Source organism: Mixophyes fleayi, chromosome 4 (genome assembly GCF_038048845.1).
Source record: "Mixophyes fleayi isolate aMixFle1 chromosome 4, aMixFle1.hap1, whole genome shotgun sequence".
Lineage (NCBI taxonomy): Eukaryota > Metazoa > Chordata > Amphibia > Anura > Limnodynastidae > Mixophyes > Mixophyes fleayi.
This window is the reverse complement of record NC_134405.1, coordinates 275,853,498-275,869,190: the sequence shown is the minus strand read 5'-3', so window position 1 is coordinate 275,869,190 and position 15,693 is coordinate 275,853,498. Positions and strand designations below refer to the sequence as shown.

The 15,693-nt window shown below is 42.4% G+C and overlaps 1 protein-coding gene across 4 annotated transcripts in view; it reads right to left on the bottom strand.

Annotated features, from left to right (window-relative positions):
* Positions 1-15,693, bottom strand: part of LOC142152769 (rap guanine nucleotide exchange factor 6-like) — a 536,756-nt gene that overhangs the window by 431,301 nt on the left and 89,762 nt on the right. For all 4 annotated transcript variants that reach the window (XM_075209755.1, XM_075209754.1, XM_075209756.1 and 1 more), the window contains exon 5: positions 1,753-1,911. In XM_075209755.1, coding sequence (XP_075065856.1) covers positions 1,753-1,911 — 159 coding nt within the window. The remainder of the gene's footprint in view (positions 1-1,752; positions 1,912-15,693) is intronic.

Below are 15,693 nucleotides of genomic sequence, written 5' to 3'. Positions count from 1 at the left end.
GATGAATAGCAGCTTACCACGGATTGTGGAACAGGTTAGCAGTAGTCAGCAATGCAGGCCGAGTAGGTAACAGGTGTAGATCATAGCATTTACCAAGAGCAGTGGAATAGATATACAGAGATTGATAAAGTCCAAGCATGCAGCAGCGGTGAAGCACAGCTTCCACAGAATATGCATCACGAAAGAGGCAACCGAATCAAAACAGGTATGACTTGAAGAACCAGCAATGAGAAGGTGAAAGGAGGAACCTTATATAAAATAGACTGACCAAAGGCAGAACTGACCAACACACAGGTGAAGTAATTACAGATGCAGACCATGACTAATAGTCTGCACTAGGAACCAAATTTTAATGTGGCAGTCAGTGTTTAGAGGCTCGGGTGGAGGTACCTGGGGAGCAGAATGTGACACCAGGCAGGTGGTTCTGTGAAGTTGTGAGGAGGCGGCGAGATGGAGGTGTAGCAACAAGTAGAAGTGAGTAGACGGATTTGATTTTTCAATCCAATCTGAGGTTTCTTTTTCAATGATGGACATCTTCAGGATTGGGAGTGCTTTGCATGTTGCACAAAATAATTATCATTTGATAATAGCTTGTCACAGGGTCCAGAGACAATGCTGCTAGGCTTTACTTTCTTTCTTCCCCTCAACAGGGTCTACATGACTACTGAGATTGGAAGAGTATTATTACATAGCTATAACTAGAATCCAGAAAACAAGAACCAATAACTTAGAGGCTTACTTATGGCAGTTGATCCTCTGCTTTTTGGGATTGGACTCATGCTTCATCCTGCTGCTCCTTTGCTCCATTTATGGTGGCCAACACTGATTTCTGTGGAACAGGAAACTCTTGCATTACAGGTTCATATTTTGGCATCCTATAATCCTGGATGTGGTGCATGCACATGAGCAAGGCACCTGCATCGATACATGCCAATATCGAAAGTGAATTCAAAATTCTTATCTCACTGCACCGTGTTTGCTTTCAAAGGTAGCAACTAGCAGTCAGACCTCCTCCTCAAGCTTGCACAACCAGTAGTGCATCGGCAGGACAATTTAATGCAGGTAGACCTCTACACACAGAAAATAAATTACTACCTGTCCTCTGTAACTTCTGCTGGAGAAAGTAAAAAACAGAGGGGAAGAGGAGGAGCTGCACTACGTAATACCTGGAGGCTTTTCTAATTTCCTATCTCTACCTAAGACTACATGGGGACCAACCCATTGTAATGGCTGCCATTTAGCATGAGAGAGGAAAAGTAATTAAATTAAGTGTTTAATGTGTACGTGGTGTTTGCACTTTCTATAGAAGGGGCTTATTAATACCCCCACCCCCGTCCCTTCCCCCTGAGATTTGGCTCTCTAGCCACTTCTAATGGAAAAAGTCCTTGTTGTATTCTACCCACCAAAAATATGGTCAATATTGCACATTAACCATCAGACAGTGGTTTTATTGTGCTTTATTGCATACCAGGAAGGGCAGTATTCTAGAAATCTGGTACTGTCCTATTGTACAAAGAATGTGCGGTTTGCACAGAAGGCAAGGCCAAAAACTTATTGAACCATTTCTGACTTCATTATTCACACTTGATAGCTGTCATTGCCATTTCCTTAATGACATTTTAAATAGTCAGTCTTTAGTATGGCACTGGCATTAGTGACTTTTTAAAGGTTAATTTGTGGGTTAAGAGGTTTATGATGTGATAAAATGTTAGCAACAATTTAAAGTTGTTATGGCTGTAACATGTAACATACCTGACAGTCATCCACTTTTGTTTTTACAACACCACTCATATATTGCTTATGTGATGATGGATTTATACCAAAACTGTTTCCCATGCAGAGGTTTTCAATTCTTCCATCGGAGTGGGTTATCTCAACAGTGCCATTCAGAATAACATACCAGGAGTCCAGCTAAATAGTTGAAACACAAATGGCAAGTGATGAGCACATTCAGATAGATACAATATGTAACATAATGCATGTATGTATACCTCATTTTCTGTTTTTGTCAGCTGAAAAGTGCTACAATATTTTAATGTTTGGCTATTTGAAAGATGGTTGGTACAATCCTTCTAGACTTGATTTGCTCAACTGACAGAACAAGAAAGTATTAAAGACATTATTTTAGCACATTTTGGAAAGACCTTTAAAGCATTGGTGGATCCAGGTTGGAAACATTATTAAGTTCCTCACCCAACCATTTTCCCTTTTGTGGGAAGGTGCATTCTTCCTCTAACTCGGATGGTGTGCGGCAAGGGCAAATTAATAACTTTGAGCTTAGCCCTGGGGACCCTACCTGTCCCTCCTAATGCTGAGTAAGTCTTCATGATGTAGACAAGTGGGAACTTGGTTTATGTTTGGCTAACAATCTAGTGGTGGTGGGCCTTTGTTAAGACATCAGTGGAGACTTGAAGATGATCACTTTTCCGGTCAGCAATGAAATAGAGGTCTTCTGTTCCCTCTGAGATTGTGGTGTTTTCTGACTCTATGTTAATCTGAAAGTGGGTAGGTGCATTTCAGCAATGGAGAGAGACCCATGAGGAGCACTGGAGAGAAGACTGCAAGAAGCAGTAAGACTCAGTGGAAAGTAATGAGTTAAGCAGGAAGATACTAGTCCTGAGGGCACTAGTCATTTGTGTGCATGGCATGTGGGCACCAACAATATGGGAACCGGGCCTGTGAGCCTGTTAGGTGGGCATAGGCCTAAGATCACCCACTACTAGGACTTTAGGTCCATAATCCCCAGGTTACTATCCCAACACAAGTGGTACTAGTATTCAAGCTTTGCTTGATAATAAGGATGTGCCCTACCCTTGATTATGCCAAACCTCCACCACTGGACCACGAAGGAGGTCCACGGTCCACTTGCCAACAGAGAGATTCTGGCCATGCCTCAATCAGGCAAAACTCAGGGGCATGCACATTTGATTTTTCCCACCAAAAATAGTGGCTATTTGCTGTTTTACCACCCTTTTTGCCCTTCATTCCTACATAAAGTGTCTTATTAGGGTGAAATACACCCATAGAACTACCTAAGTCTGGCCCATATTTAAGGTAGGCTTTGGCATTTCCTTGTTTATATTGTCTGACTGTTATCTGCCATATTGCATTGTGGGCCTTATCTGTGTGGAGTTTGTATGTTCTCCCTGTGTTTGTGTGGGTTTCCTCCGGATGCTCCGGTTTCCTCCCACACTCCAAAAACATACTGGTAAGTTAATTGGCTGCTATCAAAAAATTTACCCTAGTCTCTACCTCTCTGTCTGTATGTATATGTCTATGTGTGTGTGTGTGTCTATATTAGGGGATTTAGACTGTAAGCTCCAATGGGGCAGGGACTGATGTGAATGAGTTCTCTGTACAGCGCTGTGGAATTAGTGGCGCTATATAAATAAATGATGATGATGATGGGTCTGATTTATCCTCCTGCATTGTTCTTACTAGTGGAGAGTTACACCTAGTCGTGTTTAGTTTAGTTATGCAGTAGCTGGACACATAGGGCCTGAGTTATTAAGGAGAGCAAAGCAAAAAAGGAATAAGTTTGCTCTTGGACAAACCATGTTACAATGCAAGGGGTGCAAATTAGTTTATTGTTTTTCACATAAGGAAAATACTGGCTGCTTTTTCATGTAGCACGCAAATACCCGATGGGCTTAATTCATTAAGGAAAGGAAAGCAAAATAGCCGTGGGAGGTAAATTTAGTAGTCTAACTATTACAAACTATGTTGGCACAACTGTATTTCATCAGTCTGCCAGAGGAGCATATGAGCACATTTCCACACTGTTGCATCTTTCCCTGACGTCCTGAGATGCAAACTACCAAACAAATCTCTATATATAATATATGAATATGTGTGCTGTGTGTTTCAAAAAAAGTAATTAAAAATAATCCTTGTAATAAAAGGCTATCCACTTTTCAGGCTCCTACATTCCTGATCCTGGAATGATACATGAAATTTTAAAAATTCCAACCAGCCCCGGCATTAAATCAATAACACCCACATTTAATAATTATGCCTCCCTCCAGTACCAACATTAAAATAATAGTACTCACATTTGATAAATAGATCTATTTTCCTCCAACCAGCCCTGACATTAAAGTAATAGCATTCCCATTTAATAAATAAACATATTTCCCTCCCTCCAAACAGTCCCAGCAATAAATTAATAGAATTTATGTTTAATATAACCATTTCCCACAACCATAACCAGCATTAAATAATTAATACTCACATTTAATAAATAGCCCTCCTCCCCAAACTCAGCCCCACATTCAATTAATAGCCCCAAACCACCCCATCATTAAATTAAATTAAATTAAAGGTCCTGTCACCCCATCTTAATTTAATAGGCCCCACCAATAAATTAATTTGCCCCACAATTCACCCCACAAATAAAATAGCACCCATTAAATAACTAGCCCAAACCTAAACTACACCATTATATTAATAACCTACCTCCCACTGAAATGCTACAGTCCCCCTCCCTTCCCTCATATCACACATTATATTAAGACCCCCCACTCCCTAACATTATAGCAACATACACCCCTCTTCCCTCACACATTATAGTAGGACCCCCTCCCTATAGTTTGGTAGCCCCCTCCCTATAGTTTTGTATAACAGCCCCCACCCCTGTCTCCATATAGTTTTGTATGACAGTCCCCACCCCTCCCTCCTTATAGTTTTGTATTACAGCCCCCTCCCTCTCTACAGTTTTGTATGATGGTCTCCCTCCCTCCCTTTAGGTTTATATGGCAGCCCCCCTCTCCCTATAGTTAAGTATGGCAGTCCCTTCCTTCCTATAGTTTTGTATGACGCCCCCCCTCCCTTTAGTTTTAGATGGCAGCCCCCTCTCCCTCCCTATAGTTTTCTATGACAAATCTAGTTATGTATGGCACCCCCTCTCTTCCTATAGTTTTGTATGACAGCCTCCCTCTCCCTCCCTATAGTTTTCTATGGCAGCCCCTTTTCCCTCCCTATAGTTTTGTATGACAGCCCCCACTTCTCCCTCCCTATAGTTTTGCATGTCATACCCCCTCCCTCTCTTTAGCTTTGTATAGCAGCCCTCTCACTTACCTTTTGTTGTGCTGACAGATGTCGCTTCTCGCTCCTCAGATCAGACAGCAAGTGAAGACTTCTTGCTTTTTGTCTTCCGCAGAGTATAGTGGGAACCTATACAGCAACAGGCAGTCTAGCGATTGACTGCCTGTTGCTGTCCACTGACCACCAATGTTTTTGATCGCTTACCCCCCGCTGCCAGGAAAAAAAAAAAAGAAAATGAAAAGTGATGTACGAGGCGGCTTCTGGGCTTAGAAAGGCCTATGTCCAATCCATCCCTGATAGAAGGGATAAATATTTGGGACTCGGACAGGCCTCTGTCCCAACCTAAGGATGGTAAGTAAGTCTACATGCAATTTTTAAAACCCTTTATGCTAACCAAATCCAAGATCATGTAAATAGTATACATAAAAAAAAAATCTATATTATCTTTACTCTGACCTGCCTCACCTTCTGTATTTTCCACATCAGCTGATCATTGTCTACTGCCGGTGGTAAGTATCAAATTATGCAGCTGACAGCTTGACAACACAATATCAGCCACCTTAGCTGGGGCATAGAGAAGCACACCACCAGATTTATGAATGCATCTGAATCTGGTCTTCAAAAGGCCAAAGGTACATTCTATCAAACCTTTAGTGGATGTGTGTGCCTCATTATATCTGTGTTGAGCAGGAGTCAACTGAAATGTCATTAGCCGGCATTGACACCCTAGTGTAGTACCTATTAACGGGACTGACTACCCCAACACGGTTTAAAACGACATGAGGATTCTGAAGGACCACCCCGACCTGAAAAATTACTACTTACCAAGATCAAGATGACTCGATCTCTTGCCGACTGTGTAAAATGACTTCATGTGAAACTCCTCTTAAAGTGACGATGAACGGACCCGGGGGTCATTCATGTAATGTAAGTATAATTTTAGGGGTTAGGGTTAGGGGTATTAGGGTTATGAGTTAAGGTTAATGATCTGATAGGAAAGAACATATATCACCATCTCTAAATAAAGAGAATGGGATAAAATATAAGACTAATGCCCCAAATTCTTTATATATTGGAGAAAATGTTTAACTAGTAACTGACCATCATAGTTTTATAGCACAAACATAGGTGTCCAAATTATCTCTAATTATATAAGTAATCTGTGATGATCCTATGATACTGTTGTGAAATTCAAAACATCTGGTACGTTGTTACCTATCTAATGCCCATAAAATTGTCAGGCGCCGCCCCGCCGTCTCCCCGGGGTGGCTGCCTGTGTCTGTGCCCGGTGCGCCTGGTTGCCTAGCAACCAGACGCGGAAGTTCCGGCCGCTCGGCGCGGCCCTCTGCGCATGCGCGTCCCATTGCCTACTCTCAAGTCCCGGCGGTAGCCAGGATTAGCGCTGCCGCCCATCTAGTTTCCTATTCCTACTTTAAAATACTTCAAAAGGCACTTCCTGTGATCTCTCAGTGCCAGAGTATCAGATCTTCCTGCTTCCAGCGTATTGTGTGTGTACCAGTATCCTACTTTGTTCCTGACTATCCCTGTGCTGCCTGTGACCTTTTGACCTGGACCATTTGACCACCCCTATTGGATTCTCCATCTGTACTGCGCTACCTAAACATTTTTGACCCGGCTTGTCTCACCATTCTTCTGGATATCCTTGTGTACCGTGTACTACCAGAACGTTACTGACCCGGCCTGTCTGACACCTCCTTGTATCTCGCTATTGACTCGTGGAAGGACCGCAACCTGCGTGTCCCTGCAGCGAAGTCCATACTTCCTTGCGGGGGTTCCTGGTGAATACCAGGGGCACGTTAGACTCTGCACCTTCCTCCGAGTTGCGCCAACAATAGCAGGTACGCATATAGTAGTGACAGTATACTCTGGCCATGGCAGCTGAAGGGTCTGGTGAACCATCGGCCCGAGACTTACTCCTGCACCTGGCTCAGCGAGTGGAACACCAGGATGCAGCCCAAGCGCATCTTCTGCAATGTGTTCAAGGCATTGCAACCCGTTTTGATGCATTACAGGGGTCCTTACCTACTGCACCAGCCATAACCTCTTCTACGTCTGCATCTTCCAGTGTGGTTACGGTCTCTACAGCGGCCTCCTGTCTACGCATCCCGGCACCCGAAAAATTTGATGGAGATCCCAAAAAATGCAGGGGTTTTTTGAACCAATGCGCCATTCAATTTGAGTGTAACCCAGGAGCCTTTCCATCAGAATGCACCAAAGTGGCCTTTCTTATCTCACTCCTCAGTGGTCAAGCTCTTGCCCGGGCCTCACCATTATGGGAACGTGGGGATCCCCTCCTCAGCAGCTCAGAATCTTTCTTCGAGGCATTTAGAAGAGTCTTTGACGATCCCGGGAGGGTCGCCTCTGCAGCTACTGGTCTGTTAAACCTCCGTCAAGGGCACCTGTCCATGGGTCAATACGCGGTTCAATTCTGGACCCTAGCTTCCGAGTTAAAATGGAACAACGAAGCACTGGTGGCAACCTTCTGGCAGAGTCTGGTTGACCGAATTAAAGATGAGCTGATTTCCAGAGAACTTCCGGCTGATCTAGATTCCCTCATCTCAATGTGCATCAAGGTGGACTTGCGATACCAGGAGCGCACGCAAGAACGCCCCTCTGGCAAACGTTTCACACCTCGGCTAGCGCCTCAGTTTCAAAACCCCATCTTACCAGTAGATGAACCTATGCAAGTAGGACGTTCTAAATTGTCCCCAGAGGAAAGAGAGAGATGCTTCAAACAACGTCTGTGTCTTTATTATGGAGATCGGACATCTTCTAAGCATTTGCCCCAAGAGACCGGGAAACTCTTCCTCCTAAACGGTGGCGGGGAGGCCGCTTTAGGAGAGTCCACTGTTGCTCCCTACTCCAGAGATTCTCCAGAATTCCTTATGGCTGTCATTCTGAGCACCCCTAAAGGTACCTTCTCCACTACGGCCTTTGTGGACTCCGGCTCCTCCGGGAACTTCATTTCGGTGGATCTTGCCTCGCAGCTCCAAATACCCTTAAAGACCTTGCCTCAACCGTTATCCTTGACGGCAGTCGACGGTAGTCGTGTCACTCACTGCTCCATCTCCTCCGTGACATCTCCTGTTCGGTTGATGGTAGGAGCACTTCATAGCGAGATGATCCAACTTCTGGTGTTACCTAAGTCCATTAACCCCCTCATCTTGGGGCTACCATGGTTAAGGATGCATTCTCCCCAAATGGATTGGGGCCACGCTCAAGTGATTGCGTGGGGTTCAGGATGTCGTCTTAAATGTTTGTCCAAAGTCTTGCCTCCGGAATCTCAAGTTATGGCTCATTCTAAGTTAACCAGTATTCCTGCTGCTTATATGGAATTCTAAGATGTATTCAGCAAGACTGAAGCAGAAACCCTGCTTCCTCATCGTCCCTGGGATTGCGCTATTGTATTGTCTCCTAACCAACCGATCCCCAAAGGGCGTACCTATCCGTTATCTCGTCCTGAAACGTCAGCCATGTCCCAATACATCGCAGAGAACTTAAAATGGGGTTTTATTCGTAAGTCCACTTCCCCAGCTGGTGCAGGCTTTTTCTTCGTCAAGAAGAAAGATGGGTCGCTTCGGCCTTGTATTGATTATCGCCCTCTCAATTGCATCACCGTCAAGAATCGTTATCCACTACCTCTCATCTCTGACCTCTTTGATAGACTCAGTGGATCTCAAATTTTTTCTAAATTAGACCTCCGTGGGGCCTACAATTTGATTCGCATCAAGAAAGGTGACGAATGGAAGACGGCCTTTAACACCAGAGATGGGCACTTTGAGTAACTGGTGACGCCCTTCGGCCTCTGCAACGCCCCAGCTATCTTCCAAACATTCGTTAATAACATCTTTCATGACTTGTTATACACTTCTGTGGTGGTGTATTTAGACAATATTTTAATATTTTCTAAAGATTTGAAATCCCACCAGGAACAAGTAAAGGAGGTTCTACGTAGACTCCGGAAACACCACCTCTTTTGCAAGTTGGAGAAATGCGTGTTTGATGTCACTCAGGTACCTTTTCTCAGTTTCATTGTGTCAGGACAAGGTCTATGTATGGATCCCACTAAGGTGTCAGCCATCCTGGATTGGCCTCAGTCACAAGGCCTTAAAGCATTCTAAAGGTTCATTGGCTTTGCGAACTACTATCGCCAATTTATTCGGGGATTCTCCTCCATTATTGCTCCCATCACAGCCTTAACCAGGAAGACTGCCAATCATACGGTCTGGTCCCCGGAGGCCATGTCTGCCTTCACAACACTAAGAAAAGGCATTCTCTTCAGCTTCAGTCCTTTCCCAGCCGGACCAGGAACGACCCTTCTTCCTAGAAGTGGATGCATCTTCTGTAGGCATTGGAGTGGTGCTATTTCAAAAATCTCTTTCTGGTTCACACAACCCGTGTGGTTTCTTCTCCAGACGATTCCTTCCTAGTGAATATAATTATGGAATTGAGGATAAGGAGCTACTGGCCATCAAGGCTGCCCTGGAAGAATAGCGACATCTGTTGGAGGGGGCTGTGTACCTGGTTACCGTGTTTACTGATCATCGGAATCTAGTATTTATTCAAGAAGCTCATTGCCTTAACCCTTCGCCCGATTCAATTTGACACTCACATTTTGTCCTGGTGCCAAGAATGGACGAGCAGACGCATTATCCCGCTCATTCGATGATTCTGACCACCTTAAACCGTTGGTACCTCAACACATTATTGATCCTTTGAACATTGTGGCTCTCACTAGAACCAAGTCTTCCTCTCCTCCCCCAGGCTGTTCATTTGTGCAACCTCACCTACGGCTTAAGACCCTACAGTGGGCTCATTCATCCCGCATTGCCGATCATGCTGGAATAAAGAAGACTACAGCATTGCTTTGCCGACGCTTTTGATGGCCTACTGTACGGGCTGATATATACAAATTCATTTCCTCCTGTACTACCTGTGCCCAACACAAGACTTCTAGAAAAGTTCCGGCAGGACTACTTCAACCACTTCCTATCCCCAAGGCTCCCTGGGAGAGTGTGGCTATGGATTTCATCACAGATTTACCTCCCAGCGTAGGGTTTACCATCTGGGTGGTCATCGACCGCTTTTCTAAAATGGCACACTTTACTCCTCTCCCTGGATTACCCTCTGCTGGTCGTCTTGCAGACATCTTTATTAAAGAGATCTTTAGGTTACATGGCTGTCCTAAGGAGATTATTTCGGACCATGGAGTCCAGTTCACCTCCCGGTTCTGGAGAACCTTTTGCCAGAAACTAAGTGTACAACTAAAGTTTTCCTCGGGGTATCATCCCCAGACCAATTGACAAACTGAACAAATTAATCAGGACCTGGAGACTTTTCTTTGATGTTTCACTTCTGACAACCAAAATAAGTGGTCTCAACTCCTTCCTTGGGCAGAATTCTCCCACAATCAACATGTTCACGAATCCACAGGATTCTCTCCGTTCTTCATTGTCTATGGAAACCATCCTGTCTTTCCAGATCCCTTTCCAGTATCCTCCTCATTAGTTCCAGCCGTGGATACCCTCTATCGAGAGTTCGCTCTTATCTGGGACAAGATTAAAACGGCGCTACTCAAGGTCACACAGCATGACAAGATCTTTGCAGACCATCGTCGTAGGGTCACTCCCCTCCTGAAAGTAGGGGACCAGGTATGGCTTTCCACCAGGGACTTGAAACTAAAAGTACCCTCAATGAAGATGGCCCCACGATTTATCGGTCCTTACACCATTCTGCAAGTCCTCAACCCTGTGTGCGTTAAACTGAAACTACCTCCTTCTCTAAAATGTCATAATACCTTCCATGTATCATTATTACGTCCACTGGTACTCAACGAATTCTTTCGGGCTCCCCGCCGACCTCCACCAGTACAAACTTCTGTTGGAACTAAATTCGAGATCAATCGCATCTTGGCCTCTCGCACTCTTCATGGTAAAAAGCAATTTATAGTCAATTGGAAGGGATACGGCCCAGAGGAGAGATCATGGGTGGACGGGCAAGATCTTCACGCCCCTAGGATTCTCAAGAAATTCCTTCAAACAGGAGGAGGAGGAAGAAGAGGAGGGTATACTGTCAGGCGCCACCCCGCTGTCTCCCCGGGGCGGCCGCCTGTGTCTGTGCCCGGCGTGCCTGGTTGCCTAGCATAAGAATGTGTAACAAAATATAAGAGGTATAAAATCATATAGGAAAGTGTAACAAATTATAAGAGGTATGAAATCATATAAATAAGTTTATTAGCTTAGTGGCATGGACATAGTGAATACATATCACCAAACAGTGAAAAATGAATAAAAAACAATGAAACATTCAGAAATAAAACCTGAATTGTGTCAAATTAATGTAGAACATATTAATATATTTTTAAATAATGGAATAATATGAGCCCAGAAATAAAAAATCATATTATAAAAATGCAGAATAACTATTATAATCGTTCAACCCATATGGGGACATACTCCCCATGAGGAAGATTTTTATGGTATCTTCTCAATAGTCGTTCTTGTAAATCATCTCCTCTGAGATTTAATGTAATTTTCTCCATAGAAAAAGCCTACATACATTTAGGATCACTATTATGAATCATCATAAAGTGTCTTGCCACTGTCGTTATGGTTTTGAAATTATCTTGATCTCTTGAGGCATTTTTGATGTTACCAATGTGTTCTAATAATCGTTTCTTAACAGACCGACTTGTCATGCCTATATATTTCAATCCACATGAACAGGTCAAACAATAAATGACTCCACTAGAATTACAATTTAGGAATTCAGCCATTTTCCAGATTTTTCCATATCTATACACATATTCTTTTGTAGGAATAGTAAATTGCCAGGCTTTGCAATTGCAATACATCTGTAGAATCCCTTTGGTTTGTTGTAATTTCTTTTTGAGTCTTGAAGATGACTATGCACAAGTCTATCTATGAGATTTTTTGCACTTCTCCAACTAAAGGCAATCTTCTCCTCTAATTATTTCCTCAAATCCTCATCGGAAAGTAGAACATGCCAATGTTTTTCAAAAATGGTAGACAAATCACGCCATTCAGCACAGAATGTGCCCACCATCCTTACTTTAGACTTGTCCTTGATAGGATTAGAAACAGGATAGATTAAGGTCTCTCTATCTCTTTGAACCACAAAGTCTTTAGCCTTCTGTATAGTTTTTCTTCCATAAGAAACAGGATAGATTAAGGTCTCTCTATCTCTTTGAACCACAAAGTCTTTAGCCTTCTGTATAGTTTTTCTTCCATAACCTTTCCTCCTTAATCTGTCTGTTAGTTCTTCCGATCTTTTTGGTATATCTTAGTGTGTGAACAATTCCGCTTCATACGTAGAAATTCCCCTTTTGGAACACACTTAAGAACTGTAGGGAAATGGGCAATTGAATGGTGTAAGATACTATTCGTTGCCGTGGATTTTCTAAAAATATCGGTTTTGAGAGAACCGTCTAAGGTTTTGTAGACGGTAAGATCCAAGAAGTTGATAGTAGCATGATTAATCTTAGATGTCAATTTTAAGTTTAGATTGTTCTTATTCAAAATCCTGGTAAAGATTTGACAGAGATCCTTGTCCCCCTCCCACAGGATAAATACATCATCGATGTATTGCAGCAATAGTATAACATGTTTGTGTATTGCTCATGGTCTTCCATGAATGCCACTACCCTCTCTCACCAACCAAGAAAGAGGTTGGCATAAGTAGAGGCACAGCATGTCCTCATAGCAGTGCCCCTCACTTGCAAGTAAAATTTCTCGTCAAAGGCAAAATAATTCTTAGTAAGAATGAAACATAATGTTAGGAGGAAGTCACTGAAATCAGTTTAAGTATCCATGTTTAAGAAATATTTGACTGCAGCGAGTGATTGTGATCTATATTAGTATATAATGATTCTGCATTGTATAATGCCAGCCAAGTCTCATCATTAGCTGTAATGCCTTGAATTTTTGACAAAACATCCAAAGTATCTCTGGTATATGAAGGTAAACTTAGAATGAATTTACATAAATGTGCGTCAACAAAGACTCTCACATTCTCAGTTAGTCCCCCAATTCCCAAGACTATAATTCTTCCCGGGGGATTATGTTCACATTTGTGTATCTTCAGTAGGATAAGCAAAGTGGGGGTTTTTGGATTTTCAATACATAAATATTCATAATCTTGTTTAGATATAATTCCCTCATTGTACGCTGAGTTAGCCAAGTTTTTCTATACGGAAGTGAAATTTGCAGTAGGGTTAAAAATGAGACGTTGATAACATGTGGGGGTAAATGTATTAAGCTCCGGGTTCTTCAACACCCGCAAATTCGGCGTCTTCGGCGTTTAAATTTAAAGTGGCGCTGCCTTGTAAAGGGAAGTTTCCCTTTACAAAGCAGCGCCGCTTCAAATTTAAACGCCGAAGACGCCGAACTTGCGGGTGTTGAAGAACCTGGAGCTTAATACATTTACCCCGTGGTGTCACTTAACTGGCGGTGTATCTCTTTAATGTAATTATCCCTTGACAGCAATACGATCCCCCTCCCCAATGTCTGAGTGCTTGATTACAACATCTTGCCATCCCTCAATATCTTTAAGGGCCTGAATTTCATCTTTATCAAGATTTGATTGTGGTCTAGGATGTTTTGGGGATTTAACATAAAGTCTATCCAGGTCCCTGGACACAAGGTCCATATAGACTTTAACTTGAGGGCATATAATAATGTTCAGCATGAATGACAATTTATTTTTTATTACTTGTTTGGACATAAGAGTACCTTATGCAGAATGTTGCGTGGAAGCATTTTGTAATTCTTCGAGAATTGTAAGCGCATGATTATCTGCTTCACTGTCTAGTGTCACATCAGAGGTCATGATGTCATATAAAAGGGTCATAGATGGTTCAGCATTACTCTGGTTGCATACATCAATATTTGTTGTGTTCTTTGATGTCTTTAGACAAAATAATTTTTTAAGTAATAATTTTCTGGCAAAGAGAAAGATCTTTTTCCCATTCAAATCTGTCCATTAGCTGTACTGGTGAATAGCATAAGCTTTTACTCAGAAGATGTACATAATGGGGGGTAAGTTCTTTATCTATTGAGATTTGAGTAGAGCAGCATTTTAGATGATAGATCTTTCAGCTAGTATTGAACTCAGCTCTGCTAACCCACTATTATATGGGCCTCCGACTGCATAATACTACACATTTGATGACTTACCATTGATTTAGTCTAATTAGATCTATAAATAATTATCATATAACATCTTCATAATATTTCTTTAAAAGTTTACAACTGTGACTGGATCACTTATAAATAACTTATAGTATAAATTTATTTAAAGGAAATAGCACAGGGCGCTTATTTATAGAATTGCAAATGTACTTATTTTTGATACTGTGTTTTGGTAAAGGAAATATCTTTATTTCTGAGACCAGGGGAAGAAATGTGCTTTTTGCTTTAACTTTGCTAGAGGAAATGCATTATGTTTAACGTATATACCTGATGCAAGTCTGCTGAGGAAGTCTTTTGTGTATTTTGGTAGGGAATGACTTGTTTGGGGGTTATTAACTTTTATTTGGGAATGTGTATTCTGCAACTGTCTGAAGAAAGGACCAATGTTAATCTCATGTTAATTAGACCTTTTGATGTGTGAGGGTCCAGCACCTGAAGGCACAGGAAGGTTTAATTAGCTTTGCTGTTAGATTTCCTGTGTCTAAAACAAGATGCAGGAAATCACACCATGGGGTATATTTACTAAACTGCGGGTTTGTAAAAGTGGAGATGTTGCCTATAGCAACCAATCAGATTCTAGCTGTCATTTTGCAGAATGTACTAAATAAATGATAGCTAGAATCTGATTGGTTGCTATAGGCAACATCTCCACTTTTTCAAACCCGCAGTTTAGTAAATCTAGCCCCAAGTGTTAGTATATCACAGATAAGTGTAAATATTGTTAGCTTTGCCTTCCATGTAAATCCATGTTTGGGTAAACATATTGCATCCCTATTCTAAAAATAGCTCAGACCTCAGGGGTCTGGCTTACCCTGTGAGGCTGTGTCCAAAACTTTACAAAAGCTGTTTTGTATTGAAAATTGTTCTTCTTGTTTCATCTGACCTGTTCACTGGTACCTTCAACCAGGGTGAGCAAATAAACAGCACTTGCTTTAAAGACCTGCTTGGAAATGTCTATCCCTGTAACTTACAGATTAGACCCAACTCTAATCCATTCCCAGCTGTTCTTAGATTTGGACTTAGCTTTCCGGTACCACCACTCTGCCCTCTAGCCAGCAGCTCTGGCCAGTGAGATAGGCCGAGGGGATCCATCCACAGCAACCCTGATCCATAGGAAGAGGTCAGGGGTACCAGTCCAGGTACACCAGTAACGGGGTACACTAGCATCGTCAGTTACCCAGAAGAAACCCGGTACTGGATGCCGTTAAGGAGTCCAGTGCTGGCAGCATTTGTAAGCCTCTCCTACTGTGGTTAGAGGGCGCATTTGGAATAGCGAAAGAGAACGGTAGCAAAGTAAGCACAGCCAGTTTCCAGCAACAACAGACAGGGTGGCATAGGTGGATCATCCTGTCACAAAATTTTTTTATTGTATGTGTATTAGGTAGGTAATACCGTTCCAGATGTTTTGAATTTCACAACA